Source organism: Mytilus edulis, chromosome 12 (assembly GCF_963676685.1).
Source record: "Mytilus edulis chromosome 12, xbMytEdul2.2, whole genome shotgun sequence".
NCBI lineage: Eukaryota > Metazoa > Mollusca > Bivalvia > Mytilida > Mytilidae > Mytilus > Mytilus edulis.
In genome coordinates, this window is record NC_092355.1 from 66,729,753 (window position 1) to 66,743,601 (window position 13,849).

At 33.2% G+C, this 13,849-nt stretch overlaps 1 protein-coding gene across 13 annotated transcripts in view; it reads right to left on the reverse strand.

The window, feature by feature from the left end:
* Positions 1 to 13,849, reverse strand: part of LOC139498974 (potassium channel subfamily T member 2-like) — a 147,712-nt gene that overhangs the window by 105,956 nt on the left and 27,907 nt on the right. For 10 of the 13 annotated variants that reach the window (XM_071287602.1, XM_071287599.1, XM_071287604.1 and 7 more), the window contains one exon: positions 7,100 to 7,199. In XM_071287602.1, coding sequence (XP_071143703.1) covers positions 7,100 to 7,182 — 83 coding nt within the window. In that variant the 5' untranslated portion in view covers positions 7,183 to 7,199. Of the gene's footprint in view, positions 1 to 4,846; positions 5,037 to 5,347; positions 5,404 to 7,099; positions 7,200 to 10,272; positions 10,297 to 13,849 lie in introns of those variants that run through there. The other 3 variants (XM_071287606.1, XM_071287608.1, XM_071287607.1) reach the window with 3 other exon arrangements.

Genomic DNA, 13,849 nt, shown 5'->3' on the forward strand with positions numbered 1-13,849 from the left:
TTGTTCAAGAGGACGTATTGATTTATAAACAATGTCTAAGTTTCATGGGGCTTAAATTAAAATATTGTTTGTTTGCCCTTTACCGACTAACCCTATAAATTCGTTCTGACTGAAAATTTTCAGACTTTTATTGTATTTACAAGCAATATTTTATTTTCATTTATTTTTTTCGTTCCTATCGAAAATCTTATATCTGTATTTCCCGCTCGAAACTTTTTTACCAGTATCCTCAGGTTTTATCTTCCACGTAAAAGGTCCGTTTGGTATCACGTGAGCATTTGGCATGAAGACTTGCATTTAGAGATTCAAAGCATTTGATTGAAATCGATGTTGAAAGTTATGAAATGATATGACGAACGTTGCCCTGTATCTTTTAATATACTTAAAGAGCAGGGTTCATTTAAAAAGTTCATCCAATACAAAATTATCAACATGTGTACATAATATTTTGTTAACGAACGTTCTATCCTATGTAGGGATGGCCATTGGTGATCTGTAGATTAGGATGATTATGTCACTGCCTTCGATCAGCTTTGACATTTTATTTATATCTGACATGAACCAACGTCCTGTGAATTGGAGAATAATTGGTAGTAAAATCGCCAAGTTTTCCTTATTGTACAGACCATTTATAGATGTGATATAATATATGTGACAATTGAGTTTCAAGTCTTTTAGATTTTATTGATAACACTGCTTAGTTTTAGCTCTTTTAACTGTTTGCATGATGATGATGGTGGGAAGTGCACTGGGTTTATATTCTAGTCCAATATTCTTTTTATTTCATAGATACATGTATCATCTCTGATAATTTAAGTTCAAATTTTGATAAAATTGGTAGAATGTCGGAATAAAACATGCTATAGATTGTACAATTGCACATTGTACAGCTGTGTCACAAACAATGCTAGGGAGATATATGATATTAATAAACCTTTCGGTCAAGTTAAGCATACATAGTACAGAATATTAGTGCAAGTCATTTTTTGCAAGTTAAAACTCTTTAAATTTCCAGGCATATGAACATTGAAAATATGCTGCGCAGCCCTATATTTTGATATTTGAAAACGAAATAGTAATGTATAAGAATTAACTTCACATTCTACATATTTGTTTTTCATAACTTCCTGGAATTATTATACTTATAGTCCTAGAAACTTTAATAATAGTAAAGATCAGTTAAATCATACTTAAACCAAAGAAAAAAATGATACGTTGTATCATGCAGATTTTGTATTTATGAAATAAAATATCATACCTACTTCTGTAATGCCTAACCATGAAAAAAACATGTACCGAGTCAAGTTATTTTGTTGGAAAGAAAAAGAAAATATTTTACCTACCTACCTACCCTGTTTCAAAAAATAGGGTCGGAAAAGTGCAAACAAACAATATTTTAATTTAGGCCTGAATTATAACATTATGTAAATGTTTTTCTGAAATGTTGTTGAAGGTCAAATCGTGACCTAATAAATATTGCTTTTTTTTACTATGGTGAATATATAGTAGTTGATTCTTGCAAACAGGGTGGTCATATAATCATGAAATAATAATTAATGTATTTGAGCAGTAAATATTGTCACATTTGGAAATAAAAAAGTAGTTTTACATTATTCATGATCAATGACATAAAATACTGTATAATATTACTATGAACATCTGAAGTAATGTTAAACTGGACCCCTGTTGTGTTCACTTATCGCTACACTGACAACAGGTATGGCCTAAATCCCGTGGTCAGAATTCTGACCACAGGATTTAATAATTTCGACGAGACTAGTACATCATGGGCTATGTTTAATTATGTATTATACTGATAGCAAATCAAAGAAAAATTAGCACATTTATTACCCTACTGAGTTCTTAAGCATGTTAAGGGAACAAAAGATACCGGCTCAGTTTGTCAAGAACATGTTAACACGCTCGTTGGTCATTTATCTGCGCTACTATCATGGGGTTAATTAACAGATAGAGTGGGGGGCACATATTTGCCAGGGACACAATTTCGCCGTTTTATGATTTTGAGGTGTAAAAACTTCAAAGGATGGCTGAAATGGGAGAAATATGCCGATAAATTATAATTTTATAACATTATAACAAATATGATTATTTTTTAGACTTAAACAAAATTGCGCCACTTTCTGCAAAGGACCGAAAAACGGACAACAATTTTCGGTCAATTTCCTGAATGAAAAATACGATTTTCAAAGAAGTTTTTCTTAGTATTTTTTGACTGCTTGGCCTAAATTTCTGTTTTTACACCTTTGAAATGTCTGCTGTTCATCTATAATGAAATTTATTGGATAAATATTATACAGTGGCGAATCCAGAACTTTTCCTAAGGGGGGGGGCCCGCTGACTGACCTAAGGGGGGCCCACTCCAGTCATGCTTCAATGATTCCCTATATAATCAACCAAATTTTTCCCACAAAAGGGGGGGGCCTGGGCCCCCCAGGGCCCCCCCTGGATCCGCCTATGTTATATAAAGCTGCAGTTTAATATTTGGTTTTAAATTGATGTGTAAAAACAGTGAATATGTGTCCCCCATTGACAAAACATCAGGAAATTTCAAACACCCTTTAATCTAACTTTACAGATGATTATTTTCAAACAAACATGTTTACAAGCTTAGGAATGATTTGCATTTGAAGTTATCTTCATATAGAAATATCAATATACTTCAAAAACATATAGACCTGAACATAAACTGTAGAGAACATGGGACGATATGGTGAAAATTAGCACTCCACTCTACTTGTTTATTTTGTGGCATCGCAATATTAACATTTGAGGTCAATTTCCAACCACTTTAATTGGCCATTTTTATTAGCGAATCGTTGAATTTGTAAGACTCGTCCAAATAATGCCAATGTGACAATAGCTCCAACCCGTTCCTTCGGTACGAAGCTATAGATAGAACGGCGGAACCGGTTTAAAGTAATGAATGTATGATCAAATCATCAATAAATTGCCAGATCTTATATTTTCATAAAATGCAGTGGGGGTTCCAGGGGGTACCTAGTGTTGCCTGTTGGAACCCCTACCCCTTTTTAAGGACTCAATAGACAATTTCTGTTACATTTGAATGCGAATATTCTTGGACCCCCTTTTATCCTGGATTGGAACCCCTCCTTTTTATATGACTTGATACGCCCCTGAAACGTGGTCAGTATAAACCAAAGGACCATAGAAAAAATAAACTCATTACCATGATGACTGTTAGGAGTTGTGTGTCCAATATTAGTCACAAATGTTACAATTATACGATATGTATATACACTGAATACATTTACGGTAGTGTACATCCAACATATCTCGTCTTGAACATGTGTGTTGTAATTCATGATGCAAACCTTTTACTTTCACTTTCGTTTATTTTTTAGTTGGCGCCAATTGAGCTAATTTTAGAGTCAATTCCGGGCAGCTCAATACGGATTAGTTTTTCCGTATCATGTTAATGATCCGCAATGAGTATAAAAAAAAAAATAGGACATGGACTGCCTGGGATAACAGAACAAAGAAAAATTGACAAAAAGTAAAGAATAAATAAAATCGGAATATGATAAATAATGAAAAAATGATGGGTTGCTAAAAGATAGTTGTTTGACAAATTGTTGCTGTTTCCTCACTATTTGTTTATAGATCTTTATAGGGGGTTTTCATAAGTGCATCATAATTTCTGTTTTACATTTTTCACGTTGGGGCCTTTTGAGGCATCCCAAGTGGAATGGTTTTTGCTCAGTGTTTAATGCGACATTGCCAAACGGTGATCTATCGGTTGATTACATTTATCACGGTCATTTGCGGGCGGCCGTCGCGTAAGTTGAACAATCACAACACAAATTCTTCAGTATTTTTGTATGTAAACATAGAAATAAGAGAATGAAAAAACCTTACTATACATGATAGCTGGGACTGATCATGGCCATCTATATATTGTTCCCATATTTCCGAAAGAAATGACCAACAGAAAAACGAAATGGTCCGCTGAGTGAAGTTTTAATAATTCATCTGAGACAGTTAAGATCGAAGTTAGCTGACAAAGGCGGATTTAGGGGGATAAGGGGGCCCGCCCCCACCCCTTTTTGGAAAAAATTTTGGTTGCTTATATAGGGAATTACTGAAGCATGACTGGAGCGGGCCCCCTCTTAGGCAATCAGTGGCCCCCTCTTAGGCATTTCTTCTCCTGAAATCTAAATAAGGAACTTATTATAATCGGCCAACTTGATTCTTCCGCTTCAGTTCATCTGTCACGGGGTGAACTTGATTCGTGGGTAGGTTCTAGGCTAGATTTTATGACACACGTTCGTTGAATTCCAACATGACGGTCTGAAGTAATAATTTCTAAACCAAAGTGTTTTTTTAACATCAATGTTAGATATTGACTGTAATCAAAATAGAAGCTCGTTTTTTTAAAACTTTTAAATAAACTCGATATATCAATTATCGAGTATTAGCATCGTTTGCCTTTTAATGATAAGTAATCGATCCTCGGAGAAAATCGTTACTCATAAATCCTATTTGAGCATGCTGTATTCAGATGTACAAGCAAAGACTGACCGATCTACCGTCGCACCGCTTGTTGATTGTTTATATGTCTGATGTGGTTAACATTCTTTCCTACGGACTTTAATCTTGTTATATATATATATTGTTAAAAACTAGACTCAGCGCCAGTATCGGTCTAGCCTAGTACAAAAATTGTATAAAAAAAATTATCTCAAAAAACATGATATCTTCCTGATTATGCATGTAATATTTGCCACTGGGCGGGAAAACGGTCATCAATCAATCCTCTCCTCGGTAAATAACACAATACTTTATTATTGTTTCTACCTGTTTTTACCTTTCAATATCTTCTTCCAAGTAATTTTTATCCGTTTTCTTACATCCTCTTAACATAATTTTCATTCTTCGAACCTTATCACCAATTTCATTTCAACTTTAAATATGTTATTTGATAAGAATTATTCCGTATTAAATGTATAGAATAAACAAGTTAGTGATACCGAAACACTGACATTTTTTGTGTAAAAGCTTACACTTGTGAGGGTCCTCTGATGTTGCACTCATATGGAAAGTTGGTGCTTAATAATTAAAAAAAGACAATCATTATTAGAATGACAAGCATTGTGAGGCCCCTCAAGGGTTTTCTGATACTACAAAAAGCGTAATCACATCTATTGCCACACTTATCAGGTAAATAAAAAAACAAAAACTTCCTTCTTGCATTTTTTTTGTTTAATCTTGCTAACCAGAACTAGTATTGGTGCTCTAAGACCAAGCAATCTTTGATACTGAATGACTCCTTTACTTGGTATATATTTTTCTAAGCTGAGATACCTACCTCGAATCTAGGACAAATCCATTACACGAACAACAATGCATCAGGATAATTGTCAACAACAATGCACCAGGATCTTAAAAATCTACTGCGTATACTTGATGGGGTCAATTGTCTAGATATGTGACCAAAATGAAGTGAAATAACACATATGAGTACAAGGAGGTGTGAGGTATTCGTCATTTTAAGACATTTAGACAGCAAACTCACGACATAAATAATCAAGTCATGTCAAGGTCAACAAGCAGTCCGCAACAAGAGACTGTGGTCTATTTATAACATGTCAAGCTTGGTGTGTAAACGAGACAGAAGACAATCAAAAATCAAAATTACAAATCAAAGAAAAACACCAAACAGACAAAGCAACCATAAGTTAAACGACGAAAAGACAGTCAATTATATGCAGCACACAGCAATATAAAGACTGAGCAAGTCGGTCCCCGGTAACACCCGATGATGCTCTCAAGTGTACCGGAAATGTAGGTAAGCGGTCACAGACAGCTCTATTGGTGATACCCGTCGTGTAAATGAAACGATACATCACACAAAAGAGCAATGAATTGTGACTACAACAATTAGCACAATATCCATGGATATCTGTGATCATCTGTGACCATGCACAGGCACTTGTTTCAGAAAAAAATCCTTTATTAAAGTATATATACAGGGGGGAAATTCACAGGCGCTTGGGTGTAGGATATTTTTTTATATTTTTTTTTTTATTATTAAAATATTCAATTTTCTATATTTATAATACATATCTATCACTTCTGTGCATGTCTCACCTAGTTTCGAGTGATTTAAACGACCCAGAGAAAATAACCAATTTTACTATCCATACTAAGAAACAGGTGAGACATGCACAGAAGTGATAGATATGTATTATAAATATAGAAAATTGAATATTTTAATAAAAAAAAAAAAAAAATATCCTACACCCAAGCGCCTGTGATTAACTTATTTCTTAGTATGGATAGTAAAATTGGGTATTTTCTCTGGGTCGTTTAAATCACTCGAAACTAGGTGAGACATGCACAGAAGTGATAGATATGTATTATAAATATAGAAAATTGAATATTTTAATATAAAAAAAAAAAAAATATCCTACACCCAAGCGCCTGTGGGGAAATTCTGAGACAAGTGCCTGTGTCTGTGACGCAGATTTTCCATAACGATCAAGCAACCAAAAACATGATGGCGTTCGAGAAATTTTCAAAAAGATAACTTCAAAATAACTTATATTGGAACCCTTGGTTAAATATAGCTTCCTAGTAACATCAACACGTTATTAAGGTTAATCAAATAGGGAGCATAAGCTCCGCAATATCGTATCGATTGAGAGATAATCTCCATGTGCAAGCACTGTTATATAGAATGGGAAAGTTTACTACTTGAAACCATACATCATTTCCTTTGTCGGAAAGTGAAGACACTTATTGTCAATCTTTAAATAATATAAAAAAGATGTGGTATGATTGCTAATGAGACAACTCTCCACAAAAGACACAGAAATTTAATAAGTCAAAATATCAAGTATACTTTACGGTATATGTGGCATCCTTTATTCCAAGGACGATGAAATAGATGCGTTTAGCATAGTCGCCACTCTACTTATTATATAAATACATACACATACACATACACATATACATATACAGACGGACACACACAGACAGAGGAGACAAATGTATACATTGCAAACATACAGACATCTGCAAATACGAAAATACACATAATCTTTCGGAAGTATCCTACCTGAGCCAATCGTCTTCATCCGCATTATTATCCTCCATAAAATGTAAATCGATTCCATCGCATGACCTTTCTCCGTAACCCATACTTTTTCTGCATCCCTCTGGAAAAGACCGACAAAATAGTCATATAACCGACAAAATAGTCATATTACCGAATAGTAGGCATATAACCGACAAAATAGTCATATAACCGACACAAGTCATATAACCGACAAAATAGTCACATAACCAACATAATAGTCATTTAACCGACACAATAGTCATAAAACCGACAAAACAGTCATATAACCGACAAAATAGTAACATAGTTGACCTAATAGTCATAAAACCGACAAAAAAGTCATAACCGACAAAATAGTCATACAACCGACAAAATAGTCATATAACCAACAAATAACCGACTAAATAGTCATAAAACCGACAAATTAGTCATATGACCGACAAATTATATAATCGACAAAATAGTCATATAACCGACAAAATAGTCATATAACCGACAGAATAGTCATATAACCGACAAAATAATCATATAACCAATAAAATAGTCATATACTGTGGATTCATTATTGTTCGCTGGATACCATATTTCGTGGATTTCGTGGCTACCTGCGAGCCACTAATTTCAATGTTCAACGAATTACAAATGTATATAAAAATGTATGCAGATTTTGGCAAAACGTGGAAATCAAATTTCCACGAAAACGAAAATCTTCCTCAATTCATGAAAATTGGTATGCACGAAAATAAATGAATCCACAGTAACTTTTCTACTCACCAGCGCTCGTCTCAAAATTGGTTAACACTTTTATTCATATCTCTTTTTGTTGTAAAAATATATATACAGGTAAATAAAAATTTAAGACAAGTGTCTTTGTTAGTTTAAAGTTGCATTGTACGTTGACCTAATTTTTGCACAGACTTTGACAATTGCATATTTAACACAGTAAATTTTAAAGAGATGAAAGTGCCTTTCAAAAGATGGTTTAATCTATTTCTGTAAGAAAAGAAAAATATTGGTCATAGATTTATTGACATATTGAGGATTGACACGTTATTTTTGGGGGCCCTTTACAGCTTGCTGTTCGGTTAGAGCTAAGGCTCCGTGTTGAAGACCGTACTTAGACCTATAATAATTTACATTGTACGAACTATGACTTGGATGGAGAGTTGTCTCATTAGCACTCATACCACATCTTTTTATATCTATTGTGGATTAAGCTTGAAAGTCTGAGATGGTAATGCAAACTACACTGTTGTGCACGCTGGACGTCATGTGACTCCCTATCATGCATTCTGTAACCGTTGTGTCCGCTAAACAGTTATTGTCTGTCCAAAATGAAATTCTTATTTAACACGTGATCATATAAACTAGATATTGAATGCACTGGTCAAGCGACTTTAGATTACTTTTAATCATATAGCGTCTCTTGTATTCACATATGTATACGTGTCTCCATCTTTAAGAGTTTCTGATGGTGGACAAAATAGACAAAAATAAGCTATTGAATTGACAACCGGGTTTTCTGTATTTTTAAGACGTTTTTATTCTCGTTTCAATCATAAGACCATAATTCACGAATAGCAAAAGCGAAATCATCAATTTCAGCATTTTTTAATCAGTATTAATACTATCTTTCGTATATATTAAAATTTGAAAGTCATTTGCTGATAGGTTCTTTAGATAATATATTCATTATACATGTACATACATTACATTGAAATGACAAAGATGGCCATTTTCCAATATATCAAGGACTAGAACTCCTAAAAGGTATGAAGTGAACGTCAGAAGTCGTCAATATTAAACTTAACCACTATTACGTCATCAGTAGCAATAAATTATAATCTGAAAAGCATTGATTGACGGTTCAGAAGTTATTGCAAGGAAAATGTTGACAACCACCCGCTATCGGAACGCTGTATTTCACTGTGTATTCCAACAAACGGATTTTTAATTCGCAAACCCGGTTAAAACGCGCTTCTGATGCATCATTTAAAAAGTGTTGTTTTTGACAACTCTCTTGAATCAGCGTAAACATTTATTTTCAAATAAGAGAAATATATTGGAAGCTTCAATTGTTGATTCTAATTTTCAGTATAGAATAAGGTTTTTTTAAAACAATATAATTAGATATAAGTATTCGAACATTCGACCAAGCCAAATATATCCGACGCTCCACATTGGTAGAGTGCTATGTATATGGTATGCATATTCTTTGCAAGTTCAAGCAGCCTTTAAGCAAATCATTCTGTGCCGTAAGTGAACTGTTGAATATAGGTAATTTCGGTCCAAATCCAAAAATAAATCTCTTTTTCATTACAAATGCTAGTACAAATTCCTTTTCCTTTATTACACAGACAACCCAGATAATGCAGACCCTGTATCTACACTTATTGTGTGTTTTTTCTTCATGAACTTGGGTGGAATATTTGGCGTAAAGTCAGAACCTATGTCACCTGCACTTTTCTGAAGAAGAAAAACTGTAATATAATTATTAAGATACATGTATATAGGATCCCCCCAGACAAGTGCTGTGACCTATATGCTTACGACTAATACTATAACGTTAGTCTCAGCTATATATAATCACTCATAACTGTCTCAATCGTCAACATGGTCAATAAACTGTCATATGCCCGAGCTTCTTATTGACTATATATTTGTTTAATGCGGCGAAGTAATAGAATAGAAGAAATATAAAAAAAATAGTAGAGAAGAGAGAAAATAGGCCGACTGCTAAAATAAAAATTAAAAATAAAGAATTAAGATTTATAGATTGATTGTTGGTTGCTAAACGTCAAGTGGAAAATATTTCATGCATGTTAAGGACGATAAAGAATAGAGAATATAGAAATAGAGTATACTGAGGGGGTAGACAAGAGAATGATAAGCCTAAAAAAAATAATCTATTTATAAAAAATCCAAACCCTCTCTTATGATTTGAATAGGAGAAGTATCATAAGGGGTCGAAACTGACTGTTGGGTCTTTTTAAAGAAGACTCTAAAACTCTTGTTTGAGACAACAGTAAAATACTTTACATTTAACATTCTCCAGCTATACAAATTATGGTAAAATTGACCTTTTAGAAGAACCGTTAGTATACACAGTCGAATGGCTAGAACATGGCTTAAAATTGGGCTAAATTCCTATTATTTCATTTAAAATTTCTTACCAATTGGAAGTAGATCCCCTGTCCTTTACTTTCAAGGAAGTAATTTCACGGATTTGTATAAAACGTAAAAACGTAGAACCAAAGTCTCGATTTCTTCACACGAGATTTCACTTTTAAAATCGCAGCACGAAAATTCGCCAATATCATTGTAGAACTCACCATCGAACGCCATTGCCCAGCCATCAGATTACAAAAATGAATCGAAACAACGAAATATCCCAATTTACCTGTGTTTTTGGTTCCAAAAGTATCTATATATGGAATTCAATAAATACGTTATCAAATTCTTTTTATGATATGTCGAAATAACAGGTATAAATCATGTATCATTTACATAGAATTCCGATAATACTTTTATCTCTGACAGGAAACAAACTTATGCATTGTTGACACTTTGACTTGCGCAATTATTTGTCAACCTCACTACTTGGTACAAGAAATAAACATACTTGCAATTGGCACTAAAACTGACAGACAGGTATTCAAAATATTATACTTTAACTTTGATCTTTCCCCTTCGTAGACGTCACACTCAACTTGTACCGCGTTTAAAATTACCATTGTAAATTAAATATCTTATTAAAGATCAATGTATGTACACTGAAATCGTAAATATCCGTCTCAGTATCGTTAGGGTTTAAACGATTGATCTTTACCTAAAATAAACTTTCAACAATATGATTGCAAACGTTAAACATTTTACTCATATTCGATTGGGAATCTTTTTATGCATAACATACGAAAAAAAGTTTCAGCAGATATGTGAAATGTGTTTGCATCTAGTCCTTTCTGGAGTCACGATCCCGTAAAAAAAAAGAAATATAAAGGGTCACAACAAAATCATAAATCAAAGAAAGGCAAACAACACCATGACCCAACCCCTCCGATAGAAAAAATATATAAAAATCAACAGCTAGGTGAAATGTGAACTTCGCAAGGTAAGAAGTTCAATACTTCATAAGAAATACACAGTTGGTAACTATCGTTATAAAAGTAACTTAGTTTCAATTGTACTTTTAAACGCAATGTACAATGGTCATTTTCATTGCTATTGGTCCTTTATGGCTTAATTAAATACCAGGTTTGGGTTATTTTAATGGGGTTTTGATGATCTGTATAGAAGGTTACTTGTTTGTAAAATCCTCCTCTTGCAGGACATACAGGAGGTTCGCTTTTAAAATTTAATAAGTACCGCCGTTAATCCTTATTTATAGTAAAATTTTAGATGTTCATGTTATCGCAAAGTGAATGTAATGTTTCCTGGCAGAAAAACTAAGTCCATTTTAATATAAGGAAAATACAGAAAAATTGGAATTTTATTTTTACAAAATTAACTTCTGGATACTATCTTATGATCATAAACAAGCTTCTGTTCAGGTTTGGTACAAATCCAGGATAGTTTAAGAAATTTATAAAAATTTTAAAACTTTAACCACAGAGTGAATGTAATGTTTCCTGGCAGAAAAGCTAAGTCAATTTATAAGTAAAATACGGAAAAAATGGAATTTTATTTTTACAAAATTTACTTCTGGATACTAGATAACAAGCTTCTGTCCAAGTTTGGCAGAAATCCAGGATAGTTCAAAAAAGTTATTAAAATTTCAAAAACTTTAACCACAGAGTGAATTTTGTGGACGACGACGACGACGACGACGACGACGACGACGCCGATGGAATGTAGGATCGCTATGTCTCGCTTTGTCGACTAAAATCGAAGGCTCGACAAAAATGAGAAAAAATATCGTAATTAAGAGGTAAGATATAAGAGTTTTCTTGAAAAAATATCTACAGACGTAATCTCAATAAGCGAATGTGATACTTGTATTTCATTGTTTCTCAAAACTTGTTAAGGAAGATTCATGGTATACCGCCCTCTTGGATTGAACAATCACAGTAAAAAATCGGTCTAGTTATTTGCCTAAATCTGCAAATTTGAAGACAGATTTGAAATTTAATGGTTATAGACTGTTCAAAAATATAAAGAAAACTTGGCAAATTTATTGTATAATCCAAAATATTTAAACAAATATCATTTTTTTTGCTTTTAGAATCATTTTTTTTTCAAACGAGCCATTTAAGGGAAGATAACTGTTTTAGTAAAAAAAATATACTGGACAGATAGGGAATTTTTTTCTTTTTACTTGTAGCAAGAAAACAATTTCGGTGACACCATTTTTTCTTTTTATTTTCTTAAAACATATTCAAAACCTATCTTTTCACAATTTATTTCAAAATTCTATCTCATAGATTTTTTTTATGCACACAAATGTGTTTTTCCATGAACAATCTAACCAAATTTAGGCAATTTTCAACGACTCATAGCTTGAAAAATAGCACGGTGACCCCTCCTTTTTATTATACTTTTGAAAAGAGCATATTAAAATCTTCATTCTGGCTAAGTATAAGAAAATTCTGTCTCAAAAAATATTTACTTATGATCTACCTTAAATAAAAAATATAAATTCACATCTTTTTTTACAGGATTAGTAAGATATTTTCAATAAAAAGTAACCTTTGGAACTACCATAGTGAAACCTACATCTTCTTGGACAGAAGTCTTAAAAAGATGTTAATTTCAAACAAGGTAAATAAAATATCCTTTGTGTTGATTGCAAAATTGATTGTTGCTGTTTAACACATCTTCGCTAGCCAAGGGTTACGATCCACTCCCGCTCTCTTCACCCTTGGCGGATTGAGATAATATTTCGGAGACACAAGGTAAGGATTTTTATTGGTTGCAGTAGAAACTCGCTGCATCCAATCAAAAAGCGCCTATAACATGAACACGTGTAAATGTAGAAAGTGTTTGTAAACAATTGCCACGTGTTTATTGTGCAACAAGTCTTTACATCTATAAACTTACGACTATATCTAGTGACAACTTGAATATTTTTAATCATCTAATAGAAGTTTCTGTGTATGTTTCATTCAGAAATGCATGAATGTTGACGTATATTTTTGTTTCCGGCTTTACCAAGTGGGTACGTCTAGTATTTTTACCTCCAAACTGAAGAGTTCAAGTGCTACCATTGGTCAAAAATAATGTATTCGGAATGGGCGTGACTTTAATCTTCCGATAGATGGCGCAATATTATTATCACAAATGTTGGCTCAATCCGCCAAGGGTGAAGAGAGCGGGAGTGGATCGTAACCCTTGGCTAGCGAAGATGGTTTAACACGACTTTCAGTACATGTGACATGAGTCAAGTGAAAGAATGTTTATCTTCCAACAGATAATGAGTAGTTAAAGCAAGATATTTAAAAACTTATGTGAAATATCTTGAAGACAAAGGTACTAGGACAAAACACTCTCTATCAATCCAGATCTTAAAAACAATAGTGATAAAGAAACACATTTTATTATCATGCATAATAAACATGTACGTGTATATACATTTTATCAGATTAGACAAAATCAACAAGACTTAATAATCAGCGTATTCTTACACGTTCGTGAATAAATGATTTCTTTTAAATACAAGTACGTTATAATTATTATACCGTAATGTGAACAAAGACGGAAATTTAGAGAACAAAGCGACATGAAAAACACACAAGTCAGATAAACTGAAAAATG